The sequence below is a fragment of the Phocoena sinus genome, chromosome 12, assembly GCF_008692025.1.
Source record: "Phocoena sinus isolate mPhoSin1 chromosome 12, mPhoSin1.pri, whole genome shotgun sequence".
In the NCBI taxonomy this organism is placed as follows: Eukaryota; Metazoa; Chordata; class Mammalia; order Artiodactyla; family Phocoenidae; genus Phocoena; species Phocoena sinus.
In genome coordinates, this window is record NC_045774.1 from 53,872,012 (window position 1) to 53,892,702 (window position 20,691).

Here is a 20,691-nt window from a genome sequence, read left to right on the forward strand (position 1 = left end):
TATTTTATAATAACTTTAAATGGAGTATAATCTATAAAAATATTGAATCACCTGAAACTAATATTGTAAATCTACTATACCTCAATTAAAATCTTTCCATGTAGAATACAAAGGGACAGTCAGTCCACTTTGTAGCAGTGAAAAAGTCAGTCTGAAGAATATGAAAATATTCACCTCAAGACAGTCAGTAGGCACATACTTTGGGTTGTTTCAACAGCCCTGTTTCTTTCTTACACAGGCTTCCAAAGTGGGAGCGAAATAAACGACACAGCTCCCCAGCTTCCAATAGCCCTGGCCAGTCACAGCCCAAACGGTGAGGTGATGTAACTTAGTCTGCAGTGGTCACCCATGGACCAGTTGGCTGCAGTCCTCACTGCTGGTGACGGTAGGCGGGTAGATGACGCAAGTCACTGTGCCCACCGGTCCCCGTGATTATCCTAGTGGACACACAACTCTCATTTTGATATCCGGCCTCATGAAAGTGCCTTTGCCTTTCAGATACTCTCCACTGCACAACGTGAAGCTACCAGAGGCAGACGACATCCAGTACCCGTCCATGCTTCTCCTCACTGCGGACCATGACGACCGCGTGGTCCCGCTTCATTCCCTGAAGTTCATTGCCACCCTTCAGTACCTGGTGGGCCGCAGTCGGAAGCAGAACAATCCCCTGCTTATCCACGTGGACACCAAGGCGGGCCACGGGGCTGGGAAGCCCACGGCCAAAGTAATAGAAGAAGTGTCAGACATGTTTGCGTTCATAGCGCGCTGCCTGAACATTGACTGGATTCAGTAAATGGCATTTCCCACTGCCTCCGACGGCCGCGGAAAGCCTCAAGGGCTCCCACACCGTTAAAACCGAGAAACCACTGGGCGTAATGCCTCCCCACACGAACACTGTTCCTGCACTCGCGGACTGCAGCTGAACAGAACTGCCGTGGGGATTTTATCTTTTCTAGGCTTCTCCTTTTTAGCAGGCCCTTGGCGTTTCTTTTTCCCACCCTGTGCAGGCACATATTTTAAAAGGAACAAAAGGCATGTTCGGATAAATAGCTAATGGCAGCCAACACGTTGTGAATATTAGATTGCTGGATTCAGAGTCATGGTCAGGCATACTTCATATAGAGCACCTCAGTGAAATTTGCTTCTATAACTATAACCAATACACCATTACATAAATGTGAGACTTGTTCTCCTGAAAGAGACTTCTTTGCCACAATAATAAATGTTATTTAAGAATGAGAGGCTTTATTTCTGGTTCCTTTGTGTTGAGGAGCAACCCCAGAAGCGCAGTCATCCTGCACTGCGTCCTGTCATTTGTCTATGGGAATAAGCAATGAAGTCATAGACTGTAAGCGCTGCACGGAGGCGGAGTACGTCCATCTAGCTCCCTTGTTTATGGTGAGGAAGCTATTAGGGGTGGCTTACTGTCTTACATATTAACCACTCAGCCAGCTGGTCATATCGTCCGGGGCTCTTTCGGTTTGGATGCCTCCTAAAAATCAGTGGACCCGAAGCTTCAGATTATTCACCTATTTGTCTGTCTGTCCATTTGGTTACAAAGTATTTGTGGAAATCAGAGTACCTGGGATTCTAAAACTAAGAGACCACATGAGTGAACTCTCCAAATTTATCTTACGATTAGAAATTTCAGCATTTGCCAAGCAGTTCTTCCCCCCATAGACCACTTCCTGGAAATAAAAATAGTCATACTTTAAAAAGTGTGTCTCCCCAGCCTGAAAATATATCATTCCTCAAACTTGTCCATAAGAAAAAAAAAAAATTAAGGCATTTGGTTTAACATTTCATGAAATACTATTCCTTTGGGTATCAGTTTGGGAGGTGGTGATCTAATTTATGAGAAAAAAACAGCTGCTGCTTTGTCTTGCTTCATGAGATATCACAAAAATTACTATTTTGTATAAAGTATTTTAACCTTAAAAAAATTAGTTTAAGGGTTTCCCTGGTGGCACGGCGGTCAGGAAAGATCCCACATGCTGCAGAGCGGCTGGGCCCGTGAGCCATGGCCGCTGAGCCTGCGCGTCCGGAGCCTGTGCTCCGCAACGGGAGAGGCCACAAGAGCGAGAGGCCTGCGTACCACAAAAAAAAAAAAAAAAAAAAAAAATTAGAAGATTACTTCATTAATCTAATAGCTTGTTCTTTTCCAGGTAAGTGCTATTTTCCAAATCATACATGTTTGTGCTTCTCTTGAGATCTCTACCTCTCAAATTGTAGTCTAAAGTTAGACACACTATTTTCTGTCCAGCTTATCACTACATACAAGCTCAGTTGAAAGGTGGATACATGGTTTGGCTTTTCTACAGTTATGTTTTCTATCTCTGTTTAAATAAGCACTGTATATAATGCAGCTGTCATTGAACATAGGATTCATTATGAGCCCCTCCACCCAATCCCTGGAGAAAAAGTATGCCACTAGCTAGCAGTGCATGCAGGGGTTGACATCATCACCATCTACCTGGAGAGATGCTAACACTAGCTAACTGCCATGTAACTGCTGACCAGCATGACAGGAAGGAAAAAAAATGTATTTGTATAGATAAGGCAAAGGCAGCCTTTATCCTAGACCAGCTGGGTCATTTAAGGTGCAGACAGCTGAGTTGTACCCATTCAGTCCAGAGCATTTGCAAGTTTGCACGGAATCCGGCTACACTTTCCCACTGAGGTTTTCTACTTAGCAGCAGAAAGTGGAAGTACAGTGTGTAGAGTCTCAGCTTCAAGAGAAATCAGGACCAGGTTCAAATCCCAACTGTCAATTAGTAACTGGTGATTATGAGGAATAAACAAGCTAATATACTTACACGCGCCTAGCATATAATTGGACTCCAATTGGGAGTTTTCTTTCCCAAGCTAATTTTCATATCGAGATTTTAGCTGGACAACTGAGCGCACAGACTGAAGGTAGCTTTTTCACACCTTAATCATTGGATGACTTAGAGGTTGGGCTCCTCCCCAGATGTCAGAGTGTCTTTCTTACTAGATGCCACCCTCCTCTGTATCCTGTGCTCTGCCCCTCTGCTCTGTCTTACGTTGCTCTCTGGTGTTCTGAGGAAAAAAGCTTCATATGGTGGCCAGGTGGTCTGCCTTGTCACAGGGCCTTGCAAACACGCCACAGAGCGTTTGCTCCCTTAGTAAGATAAAGTCACATTTATGATGTTTAATATGTACACACCTGGAATATTGTAAAACTTTGCAATTAGTCATGTTTCATAATACTCCCACTAAAGCTTAGGCAGTTACACCCAAATGGTGCTGCCAGTATGAAAGGTTACATTTCAGCTAAGAAAGTCTGTCACCAAATTCTCCATATTTATCAGATAATTTTACCAGCCTCAGGGATTTCCCTGGGCAGGTTGCATAGCCAGTGCCCAGAAGGCTTACAGAGCCTCAAAGATGAGTTAAGGCCAGACTGGAAAGGTGTAAGGGGGGCTGTAAAAAAAAAAGAGAAGGTCAGACTATAAGGGGGTAGTCAGGAAGGCCGGTGGGATGAGGGCTGAGGCCAATGAATAAGGACCATTTAGCTGTATTTTGCATCCATTCATATGCTAGGGGCTGGGAGTGCAAAGAGAAAAAGTCCTGCCCTGATGAAGTTGAGACTCCAGGGGGAGGAAACAGGCGATAAACTATGTCCTCGGTCCCCTGTGCTCTAAGCTTTCTGTGTGTGTGGATATGTTTGTCCTCAAGCAACCTTATAAACCATGTGCTACCCTTATCCCCATTTGGCAAAGGCCCAAGTTCACCAGCTGGGAAATAAGCAGGCAGGGCAGTTAACCCTGGCAGCAGGACCCTGGAGACGGCACTCTTACCCACTAGTCTAGTAAGACAAAAAAGCAAGTGGCTTCCCATTCAAGATGGCGACTAGGAGGGTCCTGAACTTACCTCCTCTCATGGACACAGCTAATTGACAGCTGCATACAGAACAATGCGCTTTGAAAGAAACCCAAAAACTAGATGAGCAACTCCTACACATGAGGTGAAAGAGAAGAAACCCACATGGAACCGGGTAGAAGAGGCTGAGACACAATCTCACGATACACCCCACCCCTGACACAGCCACCCACAGTCAGGCGGGAACCCACAACTCCGAGCTTCTCCATGAGGAGCAAAGGGTTTGGACTTCACATCTGGCACGCCAGCTTTTAAGACTTGCATCTAAGAGACGAGCCTCCAAAATATTTAGCTTGCATCCATGAGACCCACCAAGATATAGCAAAGAAACAATTTTTTTAATTTGTTTTGTTTTTTCTCTCTAGTCACGTTTTTAATTTAAAGAAAAGTTTAATATATTAAAAAATACCTCACACCAGTCAGAATGGCCATCATCAAAAAGTCTACAAATAATAAATGCTGGAGAGGGTGTGGAGAAAAGGGAACCCTCCTACACTGTTGGTGGGAATGTAAATTGGTGCAGCTACTATGGAAAACAGTATGGAGGTTCCTTAAACTAAAAATAGAGCTACCATATGATCCTACAATCCCACTCCTGGGCATATATCCAGAAAAGACAAAAACTCTAATTTGAAAAGACACATGCACCCCAATGTTCACAGGAGCACTATTTACAATAGCCAAGACATGGAAGCAACCTAAATGTCTGACAGATGAATGGATAAAGATGTGTATACACACACACACACACACACACACACACACACACACACACAGGAATGTTACTAAACCACAAAGAATGCCATTTGCAGCAACATGGATTGACCTAGAGATTACCATAAGCCAGACAGTGAAGTAAGCCAGACAGAGATAAATACCACATAATATCACTTATACATGGAATCTTAGAAAGGAAAAAAAGATACAGATGAACTTATTTACAAAACAGAAAGAGATTTCCAGACATAAAAAACAAACTTACTGTTATCAAAGGGGAGGGAGGGGAGGGGAGAGAGGGATAAATTAGGAGGTTGGGATTAACATATACACACTACTATATATAAAATAGATAAACAACAAGGACCTACTGAATAGCACAGGGAACTCTACTCAATATTTTTCAATAAGCTATAAGGGAAAAGAATCTGAAAAGGAACATGTATATGTATGTATGTATAACTGAATCACTGTTCTGTACACCTGAAACTAACACGACATTGTAAATCAATGATACTTCAATTAAATAATTTAAAAAATTTTTTAAAGATCTACATAGGGACTTCCCTGGTGGTCTAGTGGTAAAGAATCCGCCTTCCAATTTAGGGGACACAGGTTCAATCCCTGGTCGGGGAACTAAGATCCCACATGCCGCGGGGCAACTAAGCCCTGGGGCCACAACTACTGAGCTCTTGCGCCTCAACGAGAGAGCCCACGTGCCACAAACTACAGAGCCCACGCTCCCTGGAGCCCACACGCCACAACTAGAGAGAAAACCTGCGTGCCTCAACAAAGACCCAACTCAGCCAAAAAAATAAAATAAATATTTTTTAAAATTTAAAAAATAAAAAAGATCTACTAAGTTTCAAATATACAATACAGTATTATTAACTATAGTCACCATACTGTACATTACACTCCCAGAACTTATTTATAACTGGAAGTCTGTACCTTTGACCACCTTCAGTCAATTTAACCACCCAAAAAACAGTTCTTAAAAGGGCTCACGCAGACTCATCTGGCTACCCCCCAGGGTCCAGCAGAGAGTCCTCTGCCTGAAAAGTGCCCAGTCTTTCTGTGAAAGACACCTACCTGCTCATCTTAAAGCTTTGGCCCGAGGGGCAAGATTCTAACTGAACACACATCTAGAAGCCTACGGAAACACCCTCCAAAGTCCACAGAGGCTGGTGGGGCCATATTCGCACTCTCCCTCCACCTCACCCCAGGTCACTAATATCTCCCAGAAAGACCCTGTGCACACACCTAGTGCCCTGGTTTCTGTGACACCCACTGATCACGTGGCTCTAGTGGCCAGTGGGTCCTGTAGGGCTGTAGCAAATGGACAAACAGTTCTTAACTGGCTAACCACCCCAGGGCACAGCACAGAGACAGCAGACGGAAATGCACCCCCAGACTTCCTGTGAAAGAGACCTATTAGCTTATCTTCATAGCTGTGGCCTGAGAAGCGGACTCCTAACTAAACACATCTAAGGGCTGATTATAATCCTCTCCAGAGATCACGGAGGCCAGTGGGTGTCATCCTCACACTCCCCCTCTGTCCTGCCCGACATCACCAGCATCTCCAGGAAAAGAGCTTGTGTATACGTGTGGTGCCCCAACTTTTGTGGCTGTGCTACATCCCTTGATAGCCTGAGTCTGGTGGCCAGCAAGGCCTGTGTTCATGGGGCTTGTGTTCTTGTGTTAATGGGACAGCTGCAAACAAAGAAACTTAACTAGCTGTTACCTCAGGGCTCAGTGCAAAGAGAGCAGACAGAAATGCCCATCTGCCCCTGAAAGAGCTATGTTTGCACATTTGAAAAGCTGCTGCCTGAGGGCCTAGCTTTCAATTAGCCTGCACCTAGGTGCTGACTGAGATCCACCCTTTTTGGGACACCAACAGGTCTTTGCACACCCTCAGCTACCAGAAGCCACTAAGAATAAAGCAGGCTACTTGAACAATCACAAAGATTTGAGACAACCAAGAGCTAGAGCAGGGTGGAACAATAAGGTTCACCTCCTACACAAGGCTGCTTCTTTAAGACTGGGAGAGGTGACTGTTTCAGCTAATGCATAGAAAAATAACACAGACTGTCAAGGAAAATGAATAAACAAAAGGAATATGTTCCAAACAAAAGAACAAGATAAAACCTCAGAAAAACCCTGAATGAAACAGAGGTAAGTGAAAATTTACCTAGTAAAGAGTTCAAAGATACAATCATAAAGATGCTCACCAAATATATATGCACCCAACACAGTGTTTGCCTTATGTACTGAGGTGCTCCTAACAGCCATAAAAGGGGAAACTGACAGTAACACAATGATAGTGGGGCACTTTAACAACCTGCTTTCACCAATGGACACATCAGACAGAAAAATCAATAAGGAAACACAGGCCTTAAATGACATATTAAGCCAGATGGACTTAATTGATATTTATAGAGCATACATTCCCAAAGCAGCAGAATACATATCCTTCTTAAGTGGACACGGAACATTCTCCAGGACAGATCAAATATTGGGTCACAAATCAAGCCTCAGTAAATTTAAGAAAACTGAAATCATATCAAGGATCTTTTCGGACCAAAACACTATGAGGTTAGAAATAAATTACAGGAAAAAGAATGTAAAAAACACAAACACGTGGAGACTAAAACAATACTACTACTAAACAACCAATGGATCACCAAAGAAATCAAAGAGAAAATCAAAAAAATACCTAGAGACAAATGAAAATGAAACGTGATGATCCAAAATCTACGGGACACAGCAAAAGCAGTTCTAGTAAGGAAGTTTACAGCAATACAATATTATCTCAGGAAACAAGAAAAATCTCAAAGAAACAAGCTAACCCTATACCTAAAGAAACTAGAGAAAGAAGAGCAAACAAAACCCAAAGTTAGTAGAAGGAAAGAAATCATAAAGATCAGAGTGGAAATAAATGAAATAGAGATGCAGAAAACAATCGAAAAGATAAGTGAAACTAAAAGCTGGTTCTTTGAAAAGATAAACAAAATTCACAAACCTTTATCCAGGCTCATCAAGAAAAAAAGGGAGAGGGCTCAAATCAATAAAGTCAGAGATGAAAAAGGAGAAGTTACAACTGACACCACAGAAATAAAAAGCATCGTAAGAGACTACTACAAGCAACCCTGGACAAATTCTTAGAAACATACATCCTTCCAAGACTAAACCAGGAAGAAATAGAAAACATGAAGAGACCAATCACAAGTACTGAAATTGAAACTGTGATTTAAGAACTTCCAACAGGGACTTCCCTGGTGGTGCAGTGGTTAACAATCCACCGGCCAATTCAGGGTACACGGGTTCAAGCCCTGGTCCAGGAAGATCCCACATGCTGTGAAGCAACTAAGCCCGTGTGCCACAAATATCTGAGCCTGCACTCTAGAGCCCATGAGCCACAACTACCGAGCCTACATGCCACAATTACTGAAGCCTGCACACCTAGAGCCCATGCTCTGCAACAAGAGAAGCCACCACAATGAGAAGCCCATGCACCTCAACAAAGAGTAGCCCCCACTCAACACAATTAGAGAAAGCCCGCGGGCAGCAATGAAGACCCAACACAGCCAAAAATAAACAAATAAAATTGATTATTTAAAAAAAATTGGAAAAATTTTTTAAAAATAAAAACTTCCAACAAACAAGTCCAGGACCAGATGGCTTCACAGGTGATATTTATCAAACATTTAGAGAAGAGCTAACACATATCCTTCTGAAACTCTTCTAAAAAACTGCAGAGGGGGGCTCCCCTGGTGGCACAGTGGTTAAGAATCCACCTGCCAATGCAGGAGACACGTGTTTGAGCCCTGATCCGGGAAGATCCCACATGCCGCGGAGCAACTAAGCCTGTGCACCACAACTACCGAGCCTGCTCTCCAGAGCCCATGCTCTGCAACAAGAGAAGCCACCACAGCGAGAAGCCTGTGCACTACAACAAAGAGTAGCCCGTGCTCGCCGCAACTAGAGAAAGCCTGCATGCAGCAACGAAGACCCAATGCAGCCAAAAATAAGTAAATAAATAAATTTATTTAAAAAAAAAATAATAACTGCAGAGGAAGGAACACTCCCAAACTCATTCTATGAGGCCACTATCACCCTGATACCAAAAGCAGACAAAGATACCACAAAAAAAAGAAAATTACAGGCCAATATCACTGAGGAACATAGATGCAAAAATCCTCAAAAACTACTAGCAAACCAAATCCAAAAATACATTAAAAGGACCATACACCATGATCAAGTGAGATTTACCCCAGGGATGCAAGGATTTTTCAATATCCGTAAACCAATCAGTGTAATACACCACATTAGCAAAGTAAAGAATAAAAACCATATGATCATCTCAATAGATGTATGAAAAGCTTTTGACAAAGTTCAACACCAATTTATGATAAAAACTCTCCAGAAAGTGGGCATAGAGGGAACATACCTCAACATAATAAAGGCCATATATGACAAACCCACAGCCAACATCATTCTCAATGGTGAAAAGCTGAAAGTATTTCCTCTAAAGATCAGGAACAAGACAAGGGTGTCCACTCTCACCATCTTTTTGGGGGTTTTTTGGCTGCGTTGGGTCTTTGTTACTGCACGCAGACTTTCTCCAGTTGTGGCAAGCGGGGACTACTCTTTGTTGTGGTGTGCAGGCTCATTGTGGCGGTTTCTCTTGTTACACAGCACAGGCTCTAGGCATGCGGGCTTCAGTAGTTGTGGTGCGGGCTCAGTAGTTGTGGCTCACAGGCGCTAGAGCACAGGTTCAGTAGTTGTGGTTCATGGGCTTAGCTGCTCCATGGCATGTGGAATCTTCCTGGACCAGGGTGCAAACCCGTGTCCCCTGTATTGGCAGGTGGGTTCTTAACCACTGAGCCACCAGGGAAGTCCCATCACCACTTTCATTCAACATAGTTTTGGAAGTCCTAGCCACAGTAATTAGAGAAGAAAAAGAAATAAAAGGAATCCAAATTGGAAAGGAAGAAGTAAAACTATCACCTTTTACAGATGATATGATACTATACATACAAAATCCTCAAGATGCTACCAGAAAACTACTAGAGCTCATCAATGAATTCAGTAAAGTTGCAATATACAAAATTAATACACAGAAAATCTCTTGCATTCCTATACCCTAAAAATGAAAGATCAGAAAGAGAAATTAAGGAAACAATCCCATTTACCATTGCATCAAAGAGAATAAAATACCTAGGAATAAACATACCTAAGGAAGCAAAAGACCTGGACTCAGAAAACTATAAGACCCTGATGAAAGAAATTGAAGATGACACAAACAGATGGATAGATATACCATGTTCTTGGATCAGAATACTCAATATTGTGAAAATGACTATACTACCCAAAGCAATATATAGGTTCAATGCAATCCCTATCAAACTACCAATGGCATTTTTCACACACTGGAACAAAAAAATTTTACCATTTATATGGGAACACAAAAGACCCCGAATAGTCAACCAATCTTGAAAAAGAAAAATGCAGCTGGAGTAATCAGGCTCCCTGACTTCACTCTATATTACAAATCTACAGTAATCAAAACAGTATGGTAGTGGCACAAAAACAGGAATATAGGTCAATGGAACAGGATAGAAACTCCAGAGCTAAACTCACGCACCTATGGTCAACTGATCTATGACAAAGAAGGCAAGAATATACAGTGGAGAAAAGACAGTCTCTTCAATAAGTGGTGCTGGGAAAACTGGACAGCTACATGTAAAAGAATGAAATTAGAACACTCCCTAACACCATACACAAAAATAAACTCAAAAAAGGTTAAAGATCTAAATGTAAGACTGAATATTATAAAACTGTTAGAGGAAAACATAGGCAGAACACTCTCCGACATAAATAGCAGCATTATCTCTTTGGAGCCACCTCCTAATGAAAATAAAAACAAAAATAAATAAATGGGACCTAATGAAACTTAAAAGCTTTTGCACAGCAAAGGAAACCATAAACAAAACTAAAAGTCAACCTACAGAATGGGAGACAATATTTGCAAACGATGCAACTGACAACGGCTTGATTTCCAAAATATACAAACAACTCATGCAATTCAATATCAAAAAACCAAACAACTCAATCAAAAAATGGGTGGAAGATCTAAATAGACACTTCTCCAAAGAAGACATACAGATGGCCAAAAAGCATATGAAAATTGCTCAACATCACTAATTATCAGAAATGTAAATCAAAACTACAATGAGGTTATGACCTCACACCAGTGAGAATGGCCATCATCAAAAAGTGTACAAACAGGGAGACCTTCCAGATAGCGGAGGAGTAAGATGTGGAGATCACCTTCCTCCCCACAAATACATCAGAAATACATCTACATGTGGAACAACTCCTACAGAACACCTACTGAATGCTGGCAGAAGACCTCAGACATCCCCAAAGTCAGGAAACTCCCACACGTACCTGGGTACGGCAAAAGAAAAGACAGACAAAAAAATAGGGACGGGACCTGCACCTCTGGGAGGGAGCTGTGAAGGAGGAAAAGTTTCCACACACTAGGAAGTCCCTTCACTGGAGGAGATGGCGGGGGGGTGGCGGGGGAGAAGCTTCAGAGCCACAGAGGATAGCACAGCAATAGGGCTGCAGAGGGCAAAGCAGAGAGATTCCTGCACAGAGGATCAGTGCCGACCAGCACTCACCAGCCCGGGAGGCCTGTCTGCTCATCTGCTGGGGCAGGTGGGGGCTGGGAGCTGAGGCTCAGGCTTGGGAGGTCAGAGCCCAGGGAGAGGACTGGGGTTGGCTGCGTGAACACAGCCTGAAGGGGGCTAGTGCACCACAGCTAGCCGGGAGGGAGTCGGGGAAAAAATCTGGACCTGCCTAAGAGGCAAGACAACATTGTTTCGGGGTGCATGAGAGGATTCAGAGCACTGCCTAAACAAGCTCCAGAGACAGGCGCGAGCCGCAGCTATAGCTCAGGCCCCAGAGACGGGCATGAAACACTAAGGCTGCTGCTGCAGCCCCCAAGAAGCCTGTGTGCAAGCACAGGTCACTATCCACACATCCCCTCCCGGGAGCCTGTGCAGCCCACCACTGCCAGGGTTCCGGGATCCAGGGACAACTCTCCCAGAAGAACGCACGGCGGGCCTCAGGCTGGTGCAACGTCACGCTGGCCTCTGCCGCTGCAGGCTCGCCCCACACTCCGTGCCCCTCCCTCCCACCCCACCCCGCCCTGACTGAGGCAGAGCCCCCGAATCAGCGGCTCCTTTAACCCCATCCTGTCTGAGTGAAGAACAGACGCCCTCAGGCGACCTACACGTAGAGGTGGGGCCAATCCGAAGCTGAACCCCAGGAGCTGTGCGAACAAAGAAGAGAAAGGGAAATCTATCCCAGCAGCCTCAGAAGCAGCGGATTAAAGCTCCACAATCAACTTGATGTACCCTGAATCTCTGGAATACCTGAATAGACAACAAATCATCCCAAAATTGAGGCAGTGGACTTTGGGAACTGTAGACTTGGGGTCTGCTCTCTGCATCTAATTTGTTTCTGATCTTATGTTTATCTTAGTTTAGTATTTAGAGTTTATTATCATTGGTAGATTTATTAATTTGGTTGCTCTCTTTTTTTAATGTATAGATATATATTTTTTCCTTTTTCTCTTTTTTTGAGTGTGTATGTGTATGCTTCTTTGTATGATTTTTGTCTGTATAGCACTGCTTTACCATTTCTCCTAGGGTTCTGTCTGTCCATTTTATGTTTATTTGTTTTCTGTATAGTTTTTAGTGCTTGCTATCGGTGGATTTGTTTTTTGATTTGGTTGCTCTCTTATTTCTTTCTTTCTCTCTTTTATTACGTTTTAATCTTTTTATTTTTAACGATTTTTTTTTATTTTAATAACTTTTTCTTTCTTTTTTTTTTTTTCTCCCTTTTCTTCTGAGCCGTGTGGCTGACAGGGTCTTGGTGCTTCGGCCAGGTGTCAGGCCTGTGCCTCTGAGGTGGGAGAGCCGAGTTCAAGAAATTGGTCCACCAGAGACCTCCCGGCTCCATGTAATATCAAACAGTGAAAGCTCTCCAAGAGATCTCCATCTCAATGCTAAGAACAAGCTCCACTCAATGACCAGCAAGCTACATGCTGGACATCCTATGCCAAACAACTAGCAAGTCAGGAACACAACCCCACCCATTAGCAGAGACACTGCCTAAAATCATAATAAGGTTGCAGACACCCCAAAACACACCACTGGACATGGTCCTGCCCACCAGAAAGACAAGATCCAGCCTCATCCTCCAGAACACAGGCACCAGTCCCCTCCACCAGGAAGCCTACACAACCCACTGAACCAACCATAGCCACTGGGGGCAGACACCAAAAACAACAGGAATTATGAACCTGCAACCTGCGAAAAGGAGACCCCAAACACAGTAAGATAAGCAAAATGAGAAGACACAGAAACACACAGCAGATGAAGGAGCAAGGTAAAAACCCAGCAGACCAAACAAATGAAGAGGAAATAGGCAGTCTACCTGAAAAAGAATTCAGAGTAATGATAGTAAAGATGATCCAAAATCTTGGAAATAGAACAGAGAAACTACAAGAAACGTTTACCAAGGACCTAGAAGAACTGAAGAGCAAACAAACAATGATGAACAACACAATAAATGAAATTAAAAATTCTCTAGGAATCAATGGCAGAACAACTGAGGCAGAAGAACAGACAAGTGACCTGGAAGATAAAACAGTGGAAATAATTACTAAGGAGCAGAATAAAGAAAAAAGAATGAAAAGAATTAAGGACAGTCTCAGAGACCTCTGGGACAACATTAAATGCACCAACATTCGAATTATAGGGGTCCCAGAAGAGAAAAAGAAAGGGACTGAGAAAATATTTGAAGAGAATATAGTTGAAAACTTCCCTAACATGGGAAAGGAAATAGCCAATCAAGTCCAGGAAGTGCAGAGAGTCCCATACAGGAGAAATCCAAGGAGAAACACGCCAAGACATATATTAATCAAACTATCAAAAATTAAACATAAAGAAAAAAATATTAAAAGCAGCAAGGGAAAAGCAACAAATAACATACAAGGGAATCCCCATAAAGTAAGAGCTGATCTTTCAGCAGAAACTCTGCAAGTCAGAAGGGTGTAGCAGGACATATTTAAAGGGATGAAAGGGCAGAACCCGCAACCAAGATTGCTCTACCCAGCAAGGATCTCATTCAGATTTGACAGAGAAATTAAAAGCTTTACAGACAAGCAAAAGCTAAGAGAAATCAGCACCACCAAAACAGCTTTACAACAAATGCTAAAGGAAATCTCTAGGCAGGATACACAAGAGAAGGAAAAGACCTATGATAACAAACCCAAAAGAATTAAGAAAATGGTAATAGGGACATACATATCAATAATTACCTTAAATGTAAATGGATTAACTGCTCCAACCAAAAGACATAGACTGGCTGAATGGATACAAAAACAAGACCCATATATATGCTGTCTACAAGAGACCCACTTCAGACCTAGGGACACATATAGACTGAAAGTGAGGGGATGGAAAAAGATATTCCATGCAAATGGAAATCAAAGAAAGCTGGAGTACCAATTCTCATATCACACAAAATGGACTTTAAAATAAAGACTATTCCAAGAGACAAAGAAGGACACTACCTAATGATCAAAGGTGAATCCAAGAAGATACAACAATTGTAAATATTTATGCACCCAACATAGCAGCACCTCAATACATAAGGCAAATGCTAACAGCCATAAAAGGGGAAATCGACAGTAACACAATCATAGTAGGGGACTTAAACACCCCACTTTCACCAATGGACAGATCATCCAAAATGAAAATAAATAAGGAAACACAAGCTTTGAATGACACATTAAACAAGATGAACTTAATTGATATTTATAGGACATTCCATCCAAAAACAACAGAATACACTTTTTTCTCAAGTGCTCACGGAACATCCTCCAGGATAGATCATATCTTGAGTTACAAATCAAGCCTTGGTAAACTTAAGAAAACTGAAATCGTATCAAGTATCTTTTCCAACCACTACAATATTAGCCTAGGTATCAATTATGGAAAAAAAATCTGTAAAAAATACAAACACATGGAGGCTAAACAATACACTACTAAATAACCAAGAGATCACTGAAGAAATCAAAGAGGAAGTCAAAAAATACCTAGAAACAAATCACAATGAAAACACGATGACCCAAAACCTTTGGGATGCAGCAAGAGCAGTTCTAAGAGGGAAGTTTATAGCTATACAATCCTGCCTCAGGAAACAAGAAACATCTCAAATAAACAACCGGAACTTACACCTAAAGCAATTAGAGAAAGGAGAACAAAAAAAACCCAAAGTTAGCAGAAGGAAAGAAATCATAAAGATCAGATCAGAAATAAATGAAAAAGAAATGAAGAAAACAATAGCAAAGATCAATAAAACTAAAAGCTGGTTCTTTGAGAAAATAAACAAAATTGATAAACCATTAGCCAGACTCATCAAGAGAAAAGGGAGAAGACGCAAATCAATAGAATTAGAAATGAAAAAGAAGTAACAACTGACACTGCAGAAATACAAAGGATCATGAGAGATTACTACAAGCAACTCTATGCCAATAAAATGGACAACCTGGAAGAAATGGACAAATTCTTTAAAAAGCACAGTCTTCTGACACTGAACCAGGAAGAAATAGAAAATATAAACAGACCAATCACAAGCACTGATATTGAGACTGTGATTAAAAATCTTCCACCAAAAAAAGAGCCCAGGACCAGATGGCTTCACAGGCGAATTCTATCAAACATTTAGAGAAGAGCTGACACCTATCCTTCTCAAACTCTTCCAAAATACAGCAGAGGGAGGAACACTCCCAAACTCATTCTACGAGGCCACCATCACCCTGATAGCAAAACCAGACAAGGATGTCACAAAGAAAGAAAACTACAGGCCAATATCACTGATGAACATAGATGCAAAAATCCTCAACAGAATACTAGCAAACAGAATCCAACAGCACGCTAAAAGGATCATACACCATGATCAAGTGGGGTTTATCCCAGGAATGCAAGGATTCTTCAACATATGCAAATCAATCAATGTGATATACCACATTAAATAATTAAAGAAGAAAAACCATATAATCATCTCAAAAGATGCAGAAAAAGCTTTTGACAAAATTCAACACCTATTTACAATAAAAACCCTCCAGAAAGCAGGCATAGAGGGAAATTACCTCAACATAAAAAAGGCCATATATGAGAAACCCACAGACAACATCGTTCTCAATGGTGAAACTCTGAAACCATTTCCACTCAGACCAGGAAAAAAAACAATGGTGTCCACTCTCAACACTATTATTCAACATCGTTTTGGAAGTTTTAGTCACAGCAATCAGAGAAGAAAAAGAAATAAAAGGAATCCAAATTGGAAAAGAAGAAGTACAGCTGTCACTGTTTGCAGATGACATAATACTATACCTAGAGAACCCAAAGATGCTACCAGAAAACTACTACAGCTAATCAATGAATTTGGTAAAGTAGCAGGATATAAAATTAATGCACAGAAATCTCTTGCATTCCTATACACTAATGATGAAAAATCTGAAAGAGAAATTAAGGAAACACTCCCATTTACCATTGCGACAAAAAGAATAAAATACCTAGGAATAAACCTACCTAAGGAGACAAAAGACCTGTATGCAGAAAACTATAAGACGCTGATGAAAGAAATTAAACATGATACAAACACATGGAGAGATATACCATGTTCTTGGATTGGAAGAATCAACACTGTGAAAATGACTATACTACCCAAAGCAATCTACACATTCAATGCCATCCCTATCAAACCACCAATGGCATTTTTCCCAGAACTAGAAAAAAAATTTCACAATTTGTATGGAAACACAAAAGACCCTGAATAGCCAAAGCAATCTTGAGAAAGAAAAACGGAGCTGGAGTAAGCAGGCGCCTGGTTACTACAAAGCTACAGTAATCAAGGCAGTATGGTACTGGCACAAAAACAGAAATATAGATCAATGGAACAGGATAGAAAGCCCAGAGATAAACCCACACACATATATCATCTTTGACACCTTATTTTTGATAATGGAGGCAAGAATATACAATGGAGAAAAGACAGCCTCTTCAATAAGTGGTGCTGGGAAAACTGGACAGCTACATGTAAAAGAATGAAATTAGAACACTCCCTAACAGCAAACACAAAAATAAACTCAAAATGGATTAAAAACCTAAATGTATGCCCAGACACTATAAAACTCTCAGAGGAAAACATAGGCAGAACACCCTATGATATAAATTACAGCAAGATCCTTTTTGACCCACCTCCTAGAGAAATGGAAATAAAAACAAATAAATGGGACCTAATGAAACTTAAAAGCTTTTGCACATCAAAGGAAACCATAAACAAGATGAAAAGACAACCCTCAGAATGGGAGAAAGTATTTGCAAATGAAGCAACTGACAGGATTAATCTCCAAAAGTTACAAGCAGCTCATGCAGCTCAATATCAAAAAAAACAAACAACCCAATCCAAAAATGGGCAGAAGACCTAAACAGACATTTCTCCAAAGAAGATATGCAGACTGCCAACAAACACATACAAGAATGCTCAACATCACTAATCATTAGAGAAATGCAAATCAAAACTACAATGAGATATCATCTCACACCAATCAGAATGGCCATCTTCAAAAAATCTAGAAACAATAAATGCTGGAGAGGGTGTGGAGAAAAGGGAACCCTCTTGCACTGTTGGTGGGAATGTAAATTGATACAGCCACTATGGAGAACAGTATGGAGGTTCATTAATAAACTAAAAATAGAACTACCATACAACCCAGCAATCCCACTACTGGGCATATACCCCGAGAAAACCATAATTCAAAAAGAGTCATGTACCACAGTGTTCACTGCAGCTCTATTTACAATAGCCAGGACATGGAATCAACCTAAGTGTTCATTGACAGATGAATGGATAAAGAAGAAACAAGGGTTTCCCTGGTGGCACAGTTGTTGGGAGTCTGCCTGCCAATGCAGGGGACACGGGTTCGTGCCCCGGCCCGGGAAGATCCCATATGCCGTGGAGCGGCTGGGTCCGTGAGCCGTGGCCGCTGAGCCTGTGCATCCAGAGCCTGTGCTCCGCAACGGGAGAGGCCACAACAGTGAGAGGCCCGCGCACCGCACACACACACACAAAAAAAAAAAAAAAAAAAAAAAAAGAAGATGTGGCACATATATACAATGGAATATTACTCAGCCATAAAAAGAAATGAAATTGAGTTATTTGTAGTGAGGTGGATGGACATCGAGTCTGTCATACAGAGTGTAGTCAGAAAGAGAAAAACAAATACCATATGCTAACACATATATATGGAATCTAAAAAAAAAATTGTTCTGAAGAACCTGGGGGTAGGACAGGAATAAAGACACAGATGTAGAGAATGGACTTGAGGATACTGGGAGGGGGAAGGGTAAGCTGGGACGATGTGAGAGAGTGGCATGCATATACATACACTACCAAATGTGAAATAGACAGCTAGTGGGATGCAGGTGCATAACATAGGGAGATGAGCTCGGTGCTTTGTGAACACCTAGTGAGGTGGGATAGGGAGGGTGGGAGGGAGACGCAAGAGGGAGGAGATATGGGGATATATGCATATGTATAGCTGATTCACTTTGTTATAAAGCAGAAACTCACACACCACTGTAAAGCAATTATACTCCAATAAATATGTTAGGAAAAAAAAGTCTACAAATAAATGCTGGAGAGGGTGTGGAGAAAGGGATCCCTCCTGTACTGTTGGTGGGAATGTAAACTGGTACAACCATTATGCGGAACAGTATGGAGGCTCCTTAGAAAACTAAAAATAGAACTACTGTATGGACCAGCAATCGCACTCCTGCACATATACCCAGAAAAAAAACATAATTCAAAAAGATACATGCACTCCAATATTCATTGCAGCACTGTTTACAATAGCCAAGACATAGAAGCAACCTAAGTGTCCATCGACAGATGAATGGATAAAGAAGTGGTACATATATACAATGGGATATTACTCAGCCATAAAAAAGAATGAAATAATGCCATTTGCAACAACATGGAGATTATCATATTAAGTGCAGTAAGTCAGAGAAAGACAAACATCATATGATATCACGTCTATGTGGAATCTAAAAGAATGATACAAACAAACTTATTGACAAAACAGAAACTGATTCACAGACTAACAAAACAAACTTATGGTTACCAAAACAGAAATGTGCAGGGTGGATAAATTAGGAGTTGGAAGTAACATATACACACTGCTATATATAAAATAGATAATCAACAACGACCTACTCAATACTCTGTAATAACTTATGTGGAAAAAGAATCTGAAAAAGAATGGATATATATATAACTGAATCACTTTGCTGTACACCTGAAACTAACACAACACTGTAAATCAAGTATACTCCAACATAAAATAATGTTTTAATTAAAATAAAGATACTAAGCAGAAAATATATTTCAAGAATAAACTGAAGAAACAGAGCGGGGCAAGTGAACAGGCCATGACAAAGGATGCCATTTTAGTCAAGGAGTTCAGCAAGGACTTAAGGGAATTAGCATTTGAACAAAGGCCTGAACCTGGCAGGACAGACTGGAGTAGACTAGATGGTTCAGCGCAGGTGAGGCCATCCGAGGTGCTGAGCAGGGAAAGAACAGGGTCAGATCCAACAACCACGTGGAATGCTGACTGCAGGGGGCATGAACAGAAGCAGGAGGACCACAGAAGGACAGGTGGTCTAAGCATCTTTAAGGAATTTGGGGGTTGGGGCAGCGGGAACCCACCATCACAAAAATAACTCTGACCTGCGACCTCACGGATGAACCTCAGAAACATTATGCGAAGTGAAAGAAGCCAGACATAGACGACCACGTCCTGCATGGTGTGTCCAGACTAGGCAAAACTATAAAGACAGGAGAACATAGGTAAGAGGTTGCCTCTAGTTGGGAGTGGAAATGGGGCATAACTAATTGGGTATGAAGGATCTTATTGGGGTGATGAAAATGTTCTAAAACTGTATTACAGTAATGGTTGCACAGCCCAGTAAACTTACAAAGATGCAGGGGACACGGGTTCGTGCCCCGGTCCGGGAAGATCCCACATGCCGCGGAGCGGCTGGGCCCGTGAGCCATGGCCGCTGAGCATGCGCGTCCGGAGCCTGTGCTCCGCAACGGGAGAGGCCGCAACAGTGAGAGGCCCGTGTAACGCAAAAAAAAAAAAAAAAAAAAAAAAAAAAAGGAACAAATGAACCTCTGGATGAGCACTATCAGGGATAGCCACCTGGAGGACTGCAAGGTCACGTAGGAAAGGCAGGTGATGGGAGCAACTGAAATTAAAGCTTGTTCATCAGGTTTGGCCGAGGAGGAGGAAGACGGTTTTGAGCAGGGTCCTTATGGCAGAGTTCACCCCACAAGGCAGAGCTGTCCCTCTCCCCTCTACTGAGCCTGGTTCTGTAGATCAGACTGCTGACACCATGTCTTGCGAATCATGCCCTGAATCCACTTCCCTCAGGAACTCAGGGCCTCCTGCAGACTCATTTCTGCAGCAGCTGAAGGCAGACAGACACAAAGGCACGCAGGCTCTGTTCAATGCTGGGTGAACGCCTGAGAAAGCTATCGTTTTCTCTATTGTTCAAGAGAAAGTGTCTTGGTGGCCATTTATGGGAGTTATTAATGCCAACCAACCTTACGAATTGTAAACAAACCACCTACGTGGTCATATGTGATTTAGAAAGTGATTTGCATTTAGTGGACAATGAAAATATATTACTGTTCTCTGGTCCCGAAGTATTAAAGGGTTTGATAAGTATCAACGGCAAGAGCTTACAGTCACTTTGAAGAGGGAGTCAAACTGAGGTTAACCTGAAAGCAAGATCAGCATCAAAACATAACCCAAAATTCTGGGGGCAATGATGGAAGTTTACACAAGTAACACCCTGTTACCTCTCCCAGGACATTCAGCTGCCAGGCCCGCAAATGGTCTTTTCCAGAGCGCTG

The 20,691-nt window shown here is 42.0% G+C and overlaps 1 protein-coding gene across 1 annotated transcript in view; it reads left to right on the forward strand.

Annotated features, from left to right (window-relative positions):
* PREP (prolyl endopeptidase) overlaps positions 1-1,238 on the forward strand; it is a 138,891-nt gene extending 137,653 nt beyond the window's left edge. Inside the window, exon 15 of the mRNA XM_032651355.1 lies at positions 499-1,238. Within this exon, the coding sequence (XP_032507246.1) occupies positions 499-793 (295 nt within the window). The 3' untranslated portion in view covers positions 794-1,238. The remainder of the gene's footprint in view (positions 1-498) is intronic.
* The last annotated feature ends 19,453 nt before the right edge of the window (positions 1,239-20,691 follow it).